This window comes from Alosa sapidissima, chromosome 19 (genome assembly GCF_018492685.1).
Source record: "Alosa sapidissima isolate fAloSap1 chromosome 19, fAloSap1.pri, whole genome shotgun sequence".
Taxonomy (NCBI): Eukaryota; Metazoa; Chordata; class Actinopteri; order Clupeiformes; family Clupeidae; genus Alosa; species Alosa sapidissima.
In genome coordinates, this window is record NC_055975.1 from 24,457,236 (window position 1) to 24,477,878 (window position 20,643).

Below are 20,643 nucleotides of genomic sequence, written 5' to 3' on the forward strand. Positions count from 1 at the left end.
ACTTGTGGTCAAAACTCTTTTTCATTTATTCAATTATACTTCATTCATCATTTTAACAACATTTCATGTATTTTCTTAATATTCAAGTTAAATTAAAAGTGATGGTGGTCCAACAGCGGACCACAAGTGGCACGCCACCAGTGCTCTTCGTTCTGCAAATCTGATTTTGCCATCTGTGTTATACAAAATGTTAAATAGATAGTCTTTATTATCCCACAGGGATCATCGTTTTCACTGGTCTTGTCATGTTAATTGTAAACAAAAGATAGTCAGAACACCCCATAGCACATTGGGGCTAATTCTCTACTCTAACTCAAGTGCAAACAGATCAGACAAACGCTTACAGAACAGCAAATCACATGACATAGCCCAACAGACAGGCCTACAGATTTAGTCCCATCACAGAACATGGGTCTAGCAGAAATATTATAGACATGAGTGACACTGGATCATTTATCAGGACATTGAATTAGTTTGTTGAGTGCAGCAATGGCAGAAGGGACAGAACTTTTAAAACTATAGCTTTACCCACTCTAATCACTGGTGTAATGTTCGGTTGTTTTAGTTTAGTCTGTTTGCTATATGCTATTGATACAAAAACGAATTCTAAAACTGAGGAACCAAATGAAGCTTTATGCGTAGGCCTATGTGAATTCTTGTTGTGCTTAATCATAATCAGTGTAACCACAAACAGGCCTTAGGCGTAGCTGTTGGTTGGCTTACATAGTTGTGACAGAAGTAGCCTGTACCATTGCCAATCAATAATAGATTTACGGGTTTACCAGAAGTGATCTCATCTGGTAATTTAGTTTTTCAGAGGATAAAACGGTTGTAGGCTACCCTATGAAGGAAAATCTCAGATGGGAATAATCAGAATTCTTTTCACTACAAATAGGCTTATGTAATTAAAAACCCTGCAAGGTACCAAAGACAGTAACACTATGAAGACTATGCAGCAGAGTCTTGCGCATGACTTCTGATGGTCAAAAAAGAGAACTCAATATGAATATTAACAATATAGGCATTTTGCTCAAGAACCACATGACTTTTTATACTAGTCATAAATCATTCCATATTATTTTCGCCTGAAAAGTGCATAAGCCCTTTTTTGTACTTTCAAAACTTTTCTTGCTACTTTTGTGAAGTTTGTATTTTGGTCCCAGTCACATTAGTCCAAACTATTTTCATTCTTACAATAAGGCTATGTGTCATCTTACTGAAAGAAACACGTATCAAACAATAATCTAGTCAGGTTTATGTAATGTGTGCATGTAGAGTGCACAAGCTTGAATGTTTTATTGCAGAAGAGCGACGACTATAAAGACTATTGTTCGCAGTGAGAGAGAAGTATCTCTCGACTCATCTGCTTAAGGCGGTTGAATGGGCGGGTCAGTCCCTGCTCCCCCCCGAGCAACAAGCTACAATTGCCAGTCGCTCGACCCAGCTGCTGTTTTATCTCTCATGCACGTGGAATGCTCCTGTGGAACTTCGATTTAGCCTATCTTAAACGAAACTTTCTTCCCACTCTATGGGTGTTATTAATTGCCAAACAAACTTATTTTAAAGTAGCCTACATCTTTTTCTTGGAATTAGCCGTCGCCTCATGTTAGACGAGTTTTGTTTTCTTATTCACCGAGAGACTTGATAAAGAGTATCTGTTTGCCGCCACACATCAGCACAATTCATATTGGAATATGTACGCGGTGTAGCTGTTGAAAAGTGAAAGTGCAGTTGGATTTGCAACGGGCACCTAATTATGGTGGACAAAGGTCCACTATTGACATCTGCTATAATTTTTTATCTGTCCATTGGGGCAGCAATATTTCAAGTTCTCGAGGAGCCGAATTGGAAACTTGCTGTGAAACAATACGCCGCTCAAAGGGAGAAAATTCTAAAAGACTACCCATGTCTTACAAAAGATGACTTGGACAAGATTCTTGAGGTATGGCAAATAAGGCATGCTTTAGTCTAGAAGCGCTCAGTGAGGAAATTGAGTAAATGCTACTGTTCTCTCTGTTTACTTTTTTGCCGTAAGGCAAAACGGGCTTTATGTGGTGAAATGCAGCCAGGCTAGGGGGAACCATTCAGAAGGAGATAAGGACATGCACAACTGATACATGTTTTCTGTCTGAAGATGATTGCTGAAAATGCTTTTTTACAGGTGTACATTTCTAATGCTGAAAATCACAAGGTTTAGTTTGTGTTTGCAAGACTCTTCATAGAAACTGTTCTATCACTTTGCAACAATATATTGATGTTTACTTGAAAGTAGCCTAAGTCATAAGGAGCAAAAGAAAAGACCACTAAGGAAAGTGGATTTTAAATCTCTTAAATTGAACTTGGACTGAGACAAGAGGGCTAGGTTTTTTTTTTATTAAGAAATATGAGAAAATGGTCAATCTTGATGCTTAAAGGTGCCATGTGTAAGAATCGAGGTAAAAAATATCCAAAAAATGAGCTACACGCATCAAATGAATGAGAAGAAATTAGGGCGATGATGTAATTTAAAAAATGAGGTATAGTGCTGCAGAGATATCAACCTGAATTAGCATGCTAAATTATTAGCCACAGCCCGACAGGTGTCATAATACCAGTTTCGAACATGGGAGGCGGTATGCGGGCAACATAACCACCAGCCAAACTGCAATATGCGTGTCTCGGTTGTTACTCTAGGTTAGACCAACTCACTTTCTGGAGGTATACTGCCCCCATCTTTTATGGAATGTGGAGTATGAATTGATTTTTTGGCGGACATTACACATGGCACCTTTAATTGAGCAAGGAGAAAAGGGCCTGACTAAAATCCTACTGCATTTTGGAATAGGATCTTGATAGTCTGCAGTTTACCTTTCAAACTATCATGCATTCTTTAGATGTAATGTTGGCCCATGTATCCACAGTTTCTCACCCTCTCTGCACCATAGTATGCTGTTTAAAGCGATGGTTCGGAATAATTTCACCCTAGGGTTCTTTGCACCATGACTCCGAGCCAAACACCCTCCCAAAACCTGTTTTCCCTTGGTCGAACCCTGGTCGAGTAGCGCTGTCAGAAACTAATGAGTTTCTGCAGTCAGCATGGTACCAACTTTTATCTCGTAAATTACCCCACTAATAATGCCCTGAGTGGTACGAAACTTCTACAGTAGTACAACTATGTTCTGTACTCATAAAACGAAGCATTGAAAAGTTTGTAAACACACCAGGAGTTTATTTAAATAAGACTTGCCTGATGGATGCTACTATCTGCTAGGCCTACTATACCGCTGCATTGACGTTACTTCCGTGATTTGGGAAAAGCCCGTAAAATTCCTGGCAGGAAGCATGCATAAGGATGTAGATCCAGGAATGCACTAATATTTTGTTCGTAGTACCAGTTTGCAACAATTATTAGTTAACACTAAGTTGTAAACACTTCGGAAAAAAAATATTGAAAACTGGATATACACCGGGACCCAGCGTCTAAATTTGTTTCATTAGTTTCTGACAGTGCTACTCGACCAGGGTTCGACCAAAGGAAAACAGGTTCTGGGAGGGTGTTTGGCTCGGGGTCATGGTGCAAAGGACCCTAGGGTGAAATTACTCCGAACCATCGCTTTAATGAGTATCTGATCTGCAGAAACAGCACTTAGAAGTGCATGGTTTAGTAATGTAGACATAATTACAGTGGGATTCATCATGTTTAGTTTAATGATGTGTTACCATAAGCCTTCAATATAAATCCAAGAGAGAGCCATAACTGTGGTAGTTTCCTTTTTTTTTTTTAAAGAAAGTAATTATGATTCTTCTGTGGTCTGGTTTACAGTCACTGTTCTTATCAACTTATCTTTACTGCAATATGGCACAGTTATGACCCTGCAGGATCAGTTGCCGAGATGTGCAAAGACTTATCGTATAGATGAAGTGTTTAATTTTAAGCTTAGACTAAATGTTTTTTGCACATTATGCAAGAGTAGAATTCAACTCATTATCACCCCCCTGTGAACAATGACGGCCTTCAGTACTCTGTAAGAGTCTTCTAGAGCCTGCTTACATTTGGTTTTAGAATGCGTCTTGGGTGATCCAATCACAAGTGGTCAGCCGAAACACATGACCATTTACATGTATCCAAGGACTACAGCCAGAGATGTTGCTGATCACTTGGGATTCTGTTACTGTCAATGTCCCCTTCATTAGAACTCTCATTATCCAGAATGCATCAGAAGGCATTAGCAATGCATCTCAGACCACCTCAGCAAGCAGTTGGAGTGATCAGATTGCCCTAGGCACAAAAAGAAATGTAAACGGCATCCAAGATTTTGGAATTTACCTGTTCCCACATTGTGATGGAAATGCAAAACATAGGTTGTGGCTAAATTCATAGGAATCACTAAATATTTGAAATTCAGTCAGGGAGGGACAAGTCTGAGCATGCCTCTCTTCAATGGTGCCTTAAAATTGGCACCCAGTCTCCTTAAACTACAACAACAACAACCCTCTCCACCAGCTTGTGTAACTTCACTATAGCAACAGCTTTATCTCCCTTCCACTTCGGTCGCATCAGTAGGCCTACCATTACTAGGAACCTCACAAATTACTGTACCAGTAATCAACTTCCTGAGTCATCAATCAATACAGCGGGATTATTCAAACTAGACAAACTCTTTCTAAATGTTATTCAATTGATACATTTGAACAGGACAACTTCTCAATACCTTACAGTATTCTGTGAAGGCTATGCTTCACCCGCCTCCTCTTCCCATGTAGATTTAGTCTGGGATTAAAGTCTGGAGAGTTTTTCACTGAATGATGCACCATTCTTAAAGGAACACATCAACATTTTGGAAAATAATCTTATTTGCCTTGTATCCCAGAGTTAGAGGTGAGAATACATACTTCTCTTCCCTGTGCCTGCAATAACCTAGTGTGACACCATTAGCCTAGCTTAGCATAATTAACTGGAAGTGGGTTAGACCAGTTAGCCTATAGCTCCTTTTTAGCTATAGGCTAGCTATAGGCTAACTGGTCGTACCTACTTCCAGTGAATTATGCAAACGTGTCAGACTGGGTTATTTCACACAGGAATGTGAAACATTGTATCCTCGTATCCAACTCTGGGGTTTACTAGCCTGGGTTTCCCCATGCTGCCTTGTGTGAGATTTTATTCGCGCTGCTGGGCAGCCTGGATTCCATGGATCAGATTTCCACCTCAACGAAGGAACCAATCACAGAACGGAGGGGGGACAGCAAGACGATGACGACATCTATGCGACACACTGAAGCGGCTATGAGCTATGTACAGATGCATTTGATAGACATTCGTAGCACCCAATAAACGGCTCTGGGCATTCGTAAACCATGTGTCAAATACGAGAAGATGAATGTGTAGTTCCCAGACCCCATCTCAATGAGCTATACATTCATCAGTATCTTTATTTGCCAAGTACTGGAAGTATAAGGATTTTTTTCACAGACTTGTCAACATAAAAAATAGGTCCAGTAAAAAGAGATTTTGACATAATCTTGATCTTAGACATAAAATAAAAAATGGCCTATACATCAGCAAACTGCAAAAGAAGGTAGGCCTACAGTACATGTTAAAGTGCATAATTACTCTGACATCTATAGAGACATGACTAGCAGTTTCTTGCAGCAAAGGAATAGTAAGGTCTTTGTTTTGGCCTGAGGGAAGACGCTATGGTGGTGGTAATGTTGTTAGGGCTCTTGTGCAGTGTAAAGGTTACCGCACACACCAGTGCAGAAACGGCGACGCTGATGTCTGCTCCGGCACACCAGAGGAGCAGTGAAGGTGATGACGGCAGCGTGACGGACACGGCAGTGGCCGTAGGGTTCGGTGCTGGTGTGTGCGGGGTAGTGATAGAAAACAATGGAAACCAAGTAATGGAATCTGAGGACCGTATACAAGACAAAACACAATATTACGTATGAGTCAGCAGTTTCGGTGTCTAACATCATTATACATATACAAAATTACAATATTTGATTATCAACTTTGGTGCTTAATGTACTGATTTAGCATTTAATTGGCTAAGTGAAGGTCATCATAGCAGCATGACTGACACGGCAGTGGCCAAAGGGTTCGGTGCTGGTGTGTGCGGGGTAGTGATAGAAAACAATGGAAACCAAGTAATGGAATGTTGGTGGTAGATTGTGTTGCACTCATGTGCTGTGGTATGGAGTAAGCTTAAGGGCTCTACAGTGCAGTGTTTTGTTTTGTTTTGCCCTTAGTGTTTTTTTTATGTGTAAAAGGTAATTCTGTATGTCTGGAAAGTGCTACGATTTGCACATACCCATGCAGTCCTTGCACTGTTTGTCACTTAGAGTCTAATGTTTTGTGAATGACATCCATCAGGATCAGTTTGGGGTTCAGTGTCTTGCTCAAGTACACTTGGCAAGACTGGCTGACTGGCTCAAGAGGAGCTGTGCAGTTACTGAATGACTCCTCAACCTCTTGAGTCTCTGTCACTGGTAGAAGTGGGTAAAGAGAGGTATACAAATCATTTCTTACAGAGCGCAATGAGGAAAATCCGACCTTGAAGGAAAGTTTATTTATTCTGGGAAATGTCTGAGAATGGCTATTAAAGAAGAGCTGTTCACTTGAAAATGCCTGAATCTACATTTTGGACAATAACCAATACTGTGACAAACATACCTGGATGGCAAGCCAAGCTTATTTAAGGACTACATCCAATGAGGACAATAAGAGCGGCAAATAGAGAGCACTTAGCTTGAGTGCTAGTAAACTTTATGAGTTGAAAATACTGATAGGCTAAATGTAGCAGATATCTCGAAATGCGTCAATTGTGCTTGGAATTTAGCTATTTGTGGTGTGCATCCAAAGAATTGGGTAGCAATCCTACGTGTCAAATCTTGTGAAGTTTGTACCTTCTTGTCACAAGATATTTGCCATTAAAGTGCTAGATTTTTGCTTTAAAGCAGTTTGCTAGTGGCAATGCAGTGCTACCTGGCCTACCTAAAAAGTCTGTTATGAATGCAGCTGCTATAATTTTAACACATACTAAAATGAGGGACCATATTATAAAAGTATAAAAGTAGTAATATGGTCCCTCATTTTTGGGACCATATTATAAAAGTCTCTATTCTCTTCACAGGCTGCCTTCTACCTTCTGGCTTCTTTTAGAATTGATTTTATGATATCCTCTGACAGCAATTTGCAATTTCTTTCCTGGTACCAGAACAGAAAAGTGGGGACTGCATGTATAGGGCCATGTTGTCCCAGGAGCTTTTCAGCCTCTGCGTATTCTGTCCTTGACTTAAGTCTCTTACACGCCAAGATGCACATTTCAGGTGGAGCTACTACTAAATCTGGGCCTAAATCCTAAAGTTTTTATGTAAACAAGGCTTGCACGGGTTCTTCCCCTGACTCGTTTTTACTGCTACGTGCTTCTGAGGACTGTATACAAGACAAAACACAATATTACGTATGAGTCAGCAGTTTCGGTGTCTAACATCATTATACATATACAAATAATGCTACAAAATTACAATATTTCATTATCAACTTTGGTGCTACGTGTGATATTACATTGTGCATTTATTTGAGGTGAGTTTTAAAACGTGAATTTAAAGTCCTCAGAGTTTTTATAAACAGACCATAAGCAAATGTGTGCATGTTTATGCAAATGTAGAAAAAGGTAGAGGAGTCGTTCAGTAGCTGGAAGAATGATGATTTGAGCCCCGTTCCTATCGACCCTGTTGAAGGCCTTTTCCGAAAACTATTTAGGACTCCCACTTAAACTCCATTTGCACATTCACATGGAGGTCCGCCATATTAAGGGCCATCCGAAACCAATTACTTTTATGTGGTAGTGTGTTATAAACCCTCCAACACTGAGTGAACACCTATGGTGTGTTGTGCACCTATGGTGCATGGGGGTCGAAACATTAGTCGGTTTGCACTAGGCTAATAAAAATCACTTAAAGTGTTGTACGCTCCGGTCCTGCTCCTTGGTTCTTGTTAGACCTTGGGTCTCCTCTTTTGACTTCTGCGTCCTGTTCCGTGAGCACCAACCAGGCTGAAGCGCAAGTGACCCCCTTCTACACCTATGGTGATTTGTTGAAGGTGTGTGGCAATTAATGTGGCACGTCAAGGAGGACTTTTTTCGCTATGGAAAGCTGAGTGCAGTATTTTTACCCTATGCGCTAATCAAGGGAACTTGATTTAGCTATGAGGGTGATTCCCACCCAAGAGCACTCCCCCAACAGAGGGGGACTGGGTAGGGTTTGGCTTTGCAAAGGGCCGGAGTGTCCTTCAGCAAGATGCTGAACTTCTCCTGATGTGCAGGTTGGAGCCTTACGTGGCAGCCATCACCATCCGTGAATGTCATTTCTCTATAAAGTGCTTTGAGTGTTAAAAGGAGTAGAAACCAAAGTAAGCTACTTACATGTAACCCCAAGTTGCTTGAGGGAGACTGGCCCCTGCAATTGATATCTATATCACTTTGGGGGGCAAAGTGTCAGCTTAAATACATACAGAGATAGATAGAGATAGATAGATAGATACTTTATTGATCCCCGGGGGGAAATTCAGGAATTTAACTGACTAACTAATTCAGGAATTTCAGGAACATAAATAAATACATATCGATACATAGTCTGCACATTCATGTTTAACAATTTCAGTTTGAGAAGTTGGATCCTTGCAGTTGTAAGATACTTTGACTGTTGTGGATGTGTGCTTGTTTTGGATGCAAAGGTTCATCAGGGGGTGAAGTTCCTTGAGCATGGACTTGCATAATCTTTATTAGGTAGCTTTTGAATTTCCCCTTAGGGATCAATAAAGTATCTATCTATCTGTCTGTCATCTATTTGTCTATCTGTCTATCTGTCTATCTATCTATCTATCTATCTATCTGTGGCCAGTTTTGGGTGGAGTAACTGTATTTGTGTGTGTATTTGTGTGTGTATTTGGATGTACGGTATTTGTGTGTTGACTCCATAAAGGTTAACTTTTGACTCCATAAAGGTTAACTTGCTAAAAGTGTCGACTGTACAGGAAAAGTACGATCTTATCAGATGGCCATGGGTCATGTTCTACATCATAAAGTCATTGTTTTACAGTTTTGAGTTGATGTAAGATGATCCCTAAGCCCTGTCTCAGCTTTCCCATAGTGGTCATCAGTTTGAGAACTTGAATACGTTGTCCATTTCCCATATCACGCTACTGAGTTTGACTCTCTTGTCAGTTTTGAATGTGTGCACAACTGTATTCACTACCTCTGTGACTGGATACTGCAGGTCAGCGTGTACTCTTGATATCTCAAATTGGTTACAAATTACCATGGCATTATGACTAGGGAGTTGGTGGCTTACAGTCTGGCTTTTCGTTATGTCGTGAAAACTCATGCCATGTGAGATGACAGGAATCCTATCAGTGATTAACCTGAGTGCTCTTTGTTGTCCAAATTGGTCTTGTATTGCAGAGGCCTTAGTTTCGATAATCCAATCCATGATTTTATAGGCAAAAGAGGTACTGTTTACATTGTAATAGTGATTATAAACAGACTCCAGTCCAATTACTATCGCCCTTTTATGCTTTTATTAGCTTTTACTGTTTGCTTTTGTTTATGTAAAGCACATTGAATGACCTCTGTGTATGAAGTATAGTATAGTATATATAAGTATATATACTCTTTTGATCCCGTGAGGGAAATTTGGTCTCTGTATTTATCCCAATCCGTGAATTAGTGAAACAGACACAGCACACAGTGTACACACAGTGAGGTGAAGCACACACTAATCCCGGCGCAGTGAGCTGCCTGCACCAACAGCGGCGCTCGGGGAGCAGTGAGGGGTTAGGTGCCTTGCTCAAGGGCACTTCAGCCGTGCCTACTGGTCGGGGTTCGAACCGGCAACCCTCCGGTTACAAGTCCGAAGTGCTAACCGGTAGGCCACGGCTGCCCCAAATGCGCTATATAGATAAACTTGACTTGACTAAACCGAATAAAACTATAAAAGATTCATGAATCCCACTGCAAATTCTACTGTATTTAATTCAACCTGATGTGGATCAACAGAATGGAAAATTAATCTGTATATATTTTCATTTGGCAACGACAGAGAAGTACTTTAGAAGCCATTTAGAGTGCCGTGGAGGGCAATCAGGGTAAGCAGTTTGTTTTTTTAGGCTCAACATCAAATCTTGAAATTGCATAATTCGTGTTGTCATTTGACATGCATCAAAAAAAAAAATGGCAAGTTCATGGGTTCATGGCAAGTGGTCATGGGTAACATGTTAACATGTTAAATGTTGTCTGGGAAACATTTAAAAAGATGGGACTGTCCAATTAGTTGTCTTCATAAGAAAAATGTAAAGATATGCCAAAAGATTTATGTTAGCAGCCAACTTCAGTAGTTAACAATGATTTTTCAACTGGATTAGTTATTATGATGTTCAAATTGTATTTGAAAATTTATATAATTTGTTACAATTTGTAAATTTGATGCATATTTGCTAAATAAGTTCATCAAGTTTTATTACAGATTGATGTGGAACTTATTTGATGGAATATATGGCCTAAGTAAGTTTCTGCTAACGAGAGGTTTGTAAATATACAGTGTTGGAAGAGGTGGTGATCATCCTAGCCCACATGGGGTCATTAGTTGCCTGTTTAGTGGTAGGTGTGGTTGACAGTATGCCAGACACATGAGATGTGCTCATAGGGCAAGCACAAGTAGCTGTTGTGTCAGCTTTGTTATTAGATGACTCAGCACAGAGTTAGTTTTAAAGAGTCAGAATGATCCGTTTTATCTGCTGCAATGAAGGGGCATGACCTCTCCCATGTGACTGTACATTTTGTGCAGGAAATGGAGGGATGTATTGAAGAGAATGACTACAATAATGAAGACTATGAATCATTTTTTAAATTACTAATTACCCCCATCATCATGATAACATTGGAATGTAATTATTTGATAAGTCACCACTGATACAATGACCTCTAGTATCATGTTCAATTATACAGGTGCATCTAAGAAAAATAGAATATCATGGAAAATTCCATTGCCCTGCATTTAAAGGCTCAGGAAACCATTGCTGGTATTTTGACTTAATTAGCTGATTAGAGCCCATCTCAGGTCAACATTTCTTTATCCTAAATTGTTTATTCTAATATTTTGAGATTCAGGATTTTTGAGCTTTAAACTGTCATCATCAAGATTAAAATTAATGGATGAAAGATCAACACTTTCAGCTTAATCTCTCAAAAACGGCAGCTAACGGCAGTTTCCAGCTAAAACAGCTATTCCCCAACAGATTAACATCCAGCTTGACTCATCTTTACTGACCCCAACTAGATCGGCATGTAACTTGGGCATCGTAATTGATGACCAACTTAACTTCTCTGAGCATGTAGCATCAATTGGTAGCATCATGTCGGTTTATCCTTTACAGCATTAGGAAGATCAGACCTTATCTGACACAAGATTCCACCCTATTTCTTGTACAGACCATGGTTATCTCCAAGATGGACTATTGTAATTTTACTGTTAGCTGGCCTGCCTGCTTGTGTAGTAAGATCGTTACAACTGATTCAGAATGCTGCATGCCTGGTCTTCAATCAGCCAAAGAGGACACATGTAACTCCTCTAGTTACTCTTCACAGGCTCCCTATAGTGGCCAGAATTACATAATCTCTCACTTTGGCCTATGGGACACTGACTGGATCTGCCTGCTATCTTAATTCAATGATCAAGATGTACATCCCCAAACGCCCACTGCGGTCTTCTGATGAGTGTCTGTTGTGTCGACCAGGGGTGGAAGCACAAGGAAGAAGGATGCGGGGCGAATTGACAGGCTGGTAATGAAAAACTGGCTCTGTAGTGGGAGCTGAACTGGAGTGCATCACTTCAATATCTGACAAAAGGACTCTGAACAAACTAATCAACATCTTGGACAATGAGTGTCACCCACTCCACAGCACTATTGTTAAGCAGAAGAGCCTGATCAGCTGGAGACTTCACTCACTGCCTTGCACAACAGACAGACTGAGGAAGTCATTTGTCCCCAGGGCCATTGAACTGTTCAATGCTTCACTTAAGGGAAGAGGAGAGATAGACTTCTCTGCATAGTCTGTCTGCCTCTTCACCCCCTCCATGTTTGGATACTGTCTGTCCACTAGCCACTTTTTACCACTGTCTTTCTGCCTCACTGTTTGCGTTCTATATTAGCACATAGGCATAACCCCTCCCTCCATGCCACAGCCGAACTGTGGCCACACTTTATATATATATATATATATATATATATATATATATATATATATATATAGATATATAGACTTTATTCTTGCACTGTTGGACTTACTCATTTGCACTATCACCATGACACTCACTCACACAGAGCACCTTACCTTACCTTACTATGCACAGAGAATCACAGGCTCAGTCCTGCCTCAGTCATTGCAAGCGCCTCTTGATTGATTAATCACCCACTATGTGGATACTGTTTTTAGAATTGATTTAGATTAAGTGTTAGTTAGTATTATTTGTATTTTAGTATATTTAGTATATTCTTTATCTTCTACTGTCCTTATTGCTTAGTGGTGTTTTTATATTATATACTTTTAATAACTTGTTCTGCTGTTAGTGAATGTGTGTGTGTTGTCTGTATGCTACTGAGACCTTGAATTTCCCCTGGGGATCAATGAAGTATCTATCTATCTCTATCTATCTATCTAAACGCTAGGTCAAATTCAAGACACTTTTCCTCAGTGGTTCCTTGTTGGTGGAATGAGTTGCCCAGTGCTCTCCATTCCTGGGATGGTTTTGGGTCTTTTAAGAGGAGTCTAAAGGCATATCTGTTCCACATGCACTTAGTTTATTAAGCGTTTCTTATGCGTTATGGTTTGTAACGCATTATAGTATTTATTTATTTTCATTAGGCTATTGATTGTATTGACATTGTTGTTTATTATTGCTATTCTCCTTAATGTAGTCTTACCAACTTTTTACTTGTTTACTGTTAAATTTAACTATTGTATTGTTGTTTTTTTTTATGTCGCTTTGGACAAAAGTGTATCTTTTTAAACTTTTCCATGATATTCTAATTTTCTGAGATGCATCCTGCTATTGTACTACTTCTTTTTGTATTATCTTTTTTGTCAATGTCAGTTTACTTTAACTGTATTGTTTAGGCTTTCAGAGATTTCGCCTCTTACAGGCAGCTGGGTCAAGTCTCTCGGCACTATGTGTACACAGGCCTTCAAGCGCAATGGAAAAGTACCCGCAGCTCGCTGTGCTTTGCTGCTGAATCAGATGTCCTGATAACAGTTGGAGTTTGTCATTGTTAGGTTTTGTCATGGCCTACTCAGCTTTATTTCAAGGGTTCAACGCTTTCACTTGAGCGGTCACTGCAGACTAGAATTTGTGATGGTGTATTGTAGATTTCTTAATTGACTATAGGAAAAAAACTGTTCTGTTGTTCGTTCTTACGGTCACTGGCAGAAGTAAACAACCTTGGCCAAGCCTGCAGTCTACATGAACATGACCAAAAACATGTTGCCTGAAAGATATCTACACTGGCTGTTACTGATGCCCGTCAACATCATTGTACATGTTACATTAACTTGGTCGAGGTAAACAGGCCATGTCTTCATTTTAAACACACTTTTAAAACAAACTTTAAGCTTTTGGACCATCTGGATAGTCTGACTATTACATTAACAGAAGTTTTGCTTCTGACCAACTTGTTGATATTAACTGCAGGATAGCCATGCTTACCTGGGTCCATTCGTAAATTCAGTCCTACACTATGGAGATGGATTCAGGCTCTGGTTAAAAAAAACTGAACTTACCATTTCCCTATGAATTTAAGAATTTCATTGTCTTCATTGTTTTGATTTTTTTTCATAGATTTGTTTTTCTGTGCAGTGGTATAGTGATTTTAAAAACATATTTCCTGTAATGCTATCCTTTCTTGATTTCCTCTCCAAATTTTGTGTTTTACAAACTTTGCAACTTCAGTTTGTGTGGTGGCGCTTAACTTACAGAGCGAGTTTAGAGGTTGCATAAGGGTTCTTATAAACCTCTCATTTTTCTTAGTGATGAGGGGGCTAAGCAGCCCAGCAGGCCAGAGTTGCCTGGGAAACTTCATGTCATCACATCGTCATGTTAATACCAAAGGCCCTGGGAACTTTACTTGGGTCATGGTGTTATGAACTCTAAGAAAAACCTGAACATTTTCAAAAACATCTGCCATTGTCTACCAAGACACTAAAAGTGGGTCATGATTGGATCATCCAACAGGTCAATGAACCAAAACAAAATACATCAACAAAAAAATGGTTTACTGAACACAAAATGAAGCTTTTGTCATTAACATCTCAGTCCCCAGTTCTGAAAACCATAGTGAAACAGTGGGGTGAATCGGAGAGTAGAATGCACAAGTGAGGATCTAGGAATCAGGAGGATGTGGAGGAATCTTCTCAAAATCCCTTGCTTTGTATTTTCCAGGTTTATGGAAAATATATTGATCTTTTCTATTCTATAACCTATTCTATAATCAATTTTTTCTCATCCAGAAATAGATTTTGGTTGTATGTGTGTGTTTGGTGTGCTTTGATGCATTCATGTCTCAATATGTTAATCTTTTTGTTTCTTTTTCTACCAGGTGGTCTCTGATGCTGCAGGACAAGGTGTCACAATAACTGGAGACAAAACCTTCAACAACTGGAACTGGCCCAATGCTGTTATCTTTGCTGCTACGGTTATCACAACGATAGGTAGGTACATTTACATTCTGGCCACTATCTCTGGGTTGGCTAAACGGAATTGAACAAATGACCCCTTGTTTTAAACCCTATGGTCTGTGGATTAGGAATATCCAATAAACCCTTTTTTTTATTTTGTCGAACTGAACTCATTTCGTCGTGGCACGCCCCATATGTCAATAATATTAAAAGGACCATTGTCCCCGGAGTTAAGTAATAATAAATAATAATACGTTTATTTTATATAGCGCCTTTCTCAAACCCAAGGTCACTTTACATAGTAGGAAGGCAAGAAAACACAATAACAAACAAAACAACAAGTTATCTGTATGGAGCTATGTGTTGGGTGTGGAGGAGAAGTGATCATTAAACAGAAAGGTCTTGAGTTGTGCTTTGAAGAAAGGAAGAGAAGGACAGGCACAAAGAGGTTGGGGGAGAGAGTTCCAGAGTTTGGGGGCCAAGGCACTGAAGGACCTGCCACCCAGGGTGGAGAGTCTGGAGCGGGGGATAGCTAAGAGGTTTTGGTCAGAGGATCTGAGTGAGTGGGAAGGAGTGTAAGGGGTCAGGAGGTCGCGGATGTAGGGGGCGCAAGGTTGTGGAGGGCTTTGAGGGTGAGTAGTAGTACTTTGTATTTGATCCGGGATGGAACTGGTAGCCAATAGAGTTGATGGAGAATGGGGGTGATGTGTGCTGATCGTCTGGTATGGGTGAGGAGCCTGCAGAGTTTTGAATATATTGTAGCACAAGGGCACAATGGTGAAGCTGGGAATTGAACCCACAACTTTTCTGTCTATTGTATGCTATCCCAGCTCCGTAACCACTATGCTACTACTGCCCAAGTAGCACCAAAAAGAGGCTCAATTCCCAAATGGAGAACAGAACATGAAATCGTGTTTGCATCATCCTAAAAGACAAGTTTTGTAATTGCACAATAATGTTCTCAGTAGAACTCAACAGTAGTAGTGAACTTTGACAAAAAAAAGAGGCCGAACAAAATCGACACCCCCCTCCCCCTGTAAAACTGGCTGTATCTTGGAAAGTATTGATCTTACATAAGAGTAACTTTACAGTGTGTCTCCTGGGTAACATAGGTACACCTGGTAATTTTTTCAGAATATTTTGAGACCTAAGTGCGTGGGCCCTGGTTGAATTGACGGGGAATGAGCCAATGGGAAAATATACTTCCTGAAACTAAACTCTCTCGGAGGAGGGGCGGGACTGTTGAGCTCTATAACTTAACTCCCAGCAGCCAAAGTCATTTATAAGTGCATTTCTTGAAGCTCTTGTCAGTGTCTGTATGTCAGATGTAGTGTACAGTACCGAGTTTTGGTAATATAGCTTTGCGCAAAGTATAAAGTCAGTGTTAGTAATAGTAGTCTGAGATGGCAGCTAACAACAGTAAAATGGTCATACATGGAATAGGGTATTGGTATTGACTGAAAAGAGTTGTTTAATGATGTTTTGATGGCACCACATTTACTTTTCTTGATTGTATGTCACAGGTTATGGCAACATTGCTCCTAAAACCCCTGCTGGCAGGGTCTTCTGCATTTTCTACGGGCTCTTTGGAGTACCCCTGTGTTTCACATGGATCAGTGAGTTGGGCAAGTTTTTTGGTGGTCGGGCAAAACACTTGGGCCGTTTTCTCACCAAGAGAGGCGTCTCATTGGTGAGGAGGACATCTTTGCTTTGTTTTGTATTACATTCATCATAACTTGGCATGTTTTACATGTATGTGCATTTCTCACTGAAATTCTTAAAACTGTCCTTTTTGTCTTTTAGAGGAAGACTCAGATCACTTGTACTGCCATCTTTCTTCTGTGGGGCCTAGTGGTACATCTAGTCATCCCACCTTTTGTCTTCATGTCACAAGAGGGCTGGACCTACATTGAAGGCTTATACTTCTCGTTTGTCACGTTAACTACAATTGGCTTTGGTGACTTGGTAGCAGGTTAGTCTTCCTTATTTTTTGCTTGTAAGGTAGAACATTATTTCTGGTATGGTAGTGTAATCCAGTACAGGTGCATCTCAGATTAGAATATCATGGAAAAGTTCATCGTTTCCTGCAATTTATTTCAAAAAGTAAAACTTTCATATAATCTAGATACATACACCCAAAGTGAAATTATTTCAAGCCTTTTTTTGTTTTAATCTTGATAATTCTAATCTTGACGATTACAGTTTACAGCTCATGGAAATCAAAAGCCCAGTAAATCAAAATATTAGAATAAAGAATTTATAATACAGAAATGTTGACTTTTCTCCAAGTCCATATACTGTGCATTATGTCCATTTGCATGTAAATCGGGTCCAAAATTTGATGTCCATCTTATTTTCTCCATAATATTTTCAGGTATCGACCCCAATGCAGACTACCCAACTTTGTACCGCTACTTTGTGGAGGTGTGGATTTACTTGGGTTTGGCTTGGCTATCGCTTTTCTTCAACTGGAAAGTGCGGATGGTGGTGGAAGCCCACAAGGCTCTCAAAAAGCGCAGGAAGCGGCGCAAGCTCTCGCTGGACGAGTCACACCACCATTACAAGGAGAGCACCAAAACTCTACATCTTCCCCCCTCTTCTAATGAGGTCAATATATTCAGCTTCCTCTCCAAGAGACAGGAGGGCTACAGTGACCTCATCAAGCAAATGGGCTCAAAAAATGTGAATGGGGGCCATGGTGCAAGCAAAATGACTGCTGCCAGCGGCAGAGCCAAAGTTCCTAACCGTTCCAAGAGCTGCAGCGATACGGTTGCCACCAACGGTAACCCTATTCTCAACCTGGACCGATCCCCGAGGCAAAAACGGCGTTACAGTTTTAGCGACCGAGTTACCGTGGCCTTTTCGAAGTCCAAAAACTACTTACTGGGCCAGGACAGTGGGTTGCTCTTGAATGAGGTCCAAAGCGAAGCAGACATGGAGGAGGACCAGGAGAGGATGTACGAAAACCAACTCGACAAAGACGCTGGAGAGAACCATCCGGGCCAGGACATGTGCAGCTTCGGTGGCAGCAGAGACAAGTGGGACTCTAAAGAACAGCAAACGATGGTCTTCCAGACCGCCAATATCACTTTCATAGATGAAGAAAACCTACACTACAACATGGACGATGCCTGTGATACCAAGGCTAACTTTTCTGTGATGACAGAGGAAAATGTAGACTCAGAAACAGACTCGAAGGAGGAGGACTCTGAGTCCGAGGAGTCCGTTTTTACCACAGATGGGTCAGACAATTGTCACTCCTATGAGCAGCTGGTAGAGGAGTACTCTAAAGAGGACAACACCTAAACTTGAATTGTCATTCCTAATGCTGGTGGAGCTTGAACACAAACTGCCGAACAGTATTTTTCTTATCACTGAAAAAAATTAAATCAATGACTTGATATGATTTTGAACTTAAATCGGCCATTCACCTTGACCAGTAAGCCCTGGACTTATGATTTAGTTATAAGTATCAAAGTAAATGTCCGGTTGGATGTTTGTCTTTTTTTTCATCCGTTATAGTATCCATTAATCACTTGAAATGGCAACTATTAACTAATGAACTGTTTTTTTTAGATTTCACAGTACGGTCTCAAATAGCTTTTCTGTGTGAAAGTGGGTTGTATGTATTCTAAATCAATTGCAAAATTGATTTATTTTGTTAAAATCAAGTCCAGTGTTTCCAGTAAAAATGTATTGACTGATGATGAACTTAGATCATAGAACTTAGATCATAGGCTGATTTTGTTTTATGAAAAATTAGGGAAAAGATCATCTTGGAGTCGATTCGGATTTCTTTCCTTTATATACACCATATTGGTGTTGTATTTTCACTCAGAATATGGTTGTTTTCCTCCTGTTCTATTTTATCCTGCATTTTCAAGATGTACAGTATGCCCCTTCCCATTTCAATCACTTAATACATATGTATCTCTATCTAAGACTTGGTTATATTCAGCAGATGTACACTAAATGTTGGTGTGGACATTGGCCAGTTGTTATGGCAAGCATAACAGATTTGGCTTACAAGAGTGAAGGAAAAGGAACAAGGCCATTTGTTGGTGTAAACCATTGCTGCTTGCTGCCTACATGTCTACAGAAGATCTACTGAAACAATGAGGTTTTACTCTGCTTGTGTCCAGGCATTGCATGCTCAGTCATTTAAAAGAACTAGTTCTGGTGCATGCTTCCTGATGGATTTTTAACAACACTCACATGCGCACACCAGTGATGCCAGTAACGCGTTACTTAGAGTAATCTAACGCGCTACTATTTACAAACCAGTATCAGATTAAAGTTACTTATCTAAATCGCTGTGCGTTACTATTTTTGTCATTTTCCTTGGTAAAAATATATATTCTTTGCTTTATTCTTGTCTCGGGGATTAACGTCATGTAGGGTATGCCAACCTTTTCAGCATGAGGACAACTCGTGTGTAAAACCACGCAGCGACACAAATGTAAGCAACAATGGAGGGAGGAGAGAGATGCACGTTTTATCTATACAGTCATTATTTTGAGTTTGTGTCAGCTAAACATGACACCATTAAGGTACGTTGTACATTCTGTGCTGGTGACAAAGTGCTGTCTAGCTAGACATCCCAAGTCTCGTGAAGTTTTGGGAGTCTCTCACATATTGATATCCTGACGCCCGCAAATTACATAAAATCTCCCGGAATCTAGAGCGAACAAGAGCACGCAAGCCAGACCGGACTTCAAATCGCGTGTGCATCTAAGTTGGCAAAACTGGTTATCATTTTTATGTTGAGGCGGTGGGGGTGTTGTCGGCAGCTGCTGAAAGTAACTAATAAAGTAACTTGTAGTCTAACTTAGTTACTTTTAAAAGGAGTAATCAGATTACTTTTTCAAGGTAACTGTGGCAACACTGGCGCACACACACTCGGTGTTCTACAGTGTTCTGTTTTTATTTTATTTTTATTTTTTTAATTCTCATTGATTGTAGTTGCAAGACAAGGAAATGTGTACAATCCAAATAATTGATAGGATCAGGTGTTATTTGCCATGGGAGGTGAGGGGGATTTATTTGTACTGTATATCCCTGCCTCAATTGCCAAATATCTATTAAAAAATAAAATCAAATGTTTATCAAATTGTTTTTTTTTCTTCTCCAAAACATATAACAAAGAGTATATATACTTATAGGTTTCCCCATAAAAAAACAGCTATTCAACTTTAATAGAGGTGCCAATAACGGTGAAAGGAGCTGTATAAAACTAGCCTGGGAGAACCCAGACGAACCTGTTAGCAAATTTGAATTTGCTTTGCAGGTCAGTCTGGCAAGGAGGCAATTGACACCCATTTCCAACGTTCCAAAAACCCAGGCACCAATCACAGTCGCTTATCCAGCATGGGGTGGCCTTCATATGATGACAGGTAGATGCATTCAACACAACCAATGGCTGCGCTCATGGCGACAGGGTTAAACAGATGGATGTCTATTTTCTTCGGTGTTGAGTAAACAACTGCATCTAAAACCTTCGTTTACAAGAAATAGATTTAGATTCAGATTTTATTTGTCACATGCATACAATGCAGTGAAATGTTACAGTCGGCTCCATGCTAAGTAAAAACATACCAAAACAGTAACAGACAAGAAACAATACATTCAAGATGTCAGGGGGTTATTGTAGATAGGGGATTGCTTATATTTGATTGCTTCACTTCTGAAATGATTTGGTAAGAGTTTAATGCACCAATTTAAGTTTAATTTCACGGGTGATTACGCCCCTAGAAATTGAACGTCAATGAAGCCTTTCCAGACCCTCTCTCAATCTCAACTGAGATTTCAGAAGCGGTGTGGTGTTAACCAGGCTAGTATAAATACAGGAGTTTCTAAAATTGTGGGCATGCCAGTATGTTTATACCAGCCTGTTTATATAACACACTTTCTGTGCTCTATCTAGATTTATTTACCTGCC

General features: G+C 40.0%; 1 protein-coding gene across 1 annotated transcript; it reads left to right on the forward strand.

Annotated features, from left to right (window-relative positions):
* Positions 1-1,423: 1,423 nt before the first annotated feature.
* On the forward strand, positions 1,424-19,013 carry kcnk5a (potassium channel, subfamily K, member 5a). Its single transcript, XM_042072966.1, has 5 exons — positions 1,424-1,942; positions 14,627-14,738; positions 16,229-16,395; positions 16,509-16,677; positions 17,080-19,013. Exons 1-5 carry the CDS (start codon positions 1,757-1,759, stop codon positions 18,009-18,011), a joined length of 1,566 nt encoding a protein of 521 aa, XP_041928900.1. The 5' UTR covers positions 1,424-1,756; the 3' UTR covers positions 18,012-19,013.
* Positions 19,014-20,643: the final 1,630 nt, after the last annotated feature.

Bases quoted from the DNA above. Each gene is read 5' to 3' on its own strand.
- kcnk5a (XM_042072966.1), top strand. From the start codon at position 1,757: ATGGTGGACAAAGGTCCACTATTGACATCTGCTATAATTTTTTATCTG. The intron at 1,943-14,626 runs GTATGGCAAATA...TTTTTCTACCAG, and splicing joins ACTTGGACAAGATTCTTGAG to GTGGTCTCTGATGCTGCAGG. The intron at 16,396-16,508 runs GTGAGGAGGACA...TTTGTCTTTTAG, and splicing joins CCAAGAGAGGCGTCTCATTG to AGGAAGACTCAGATCACTTG.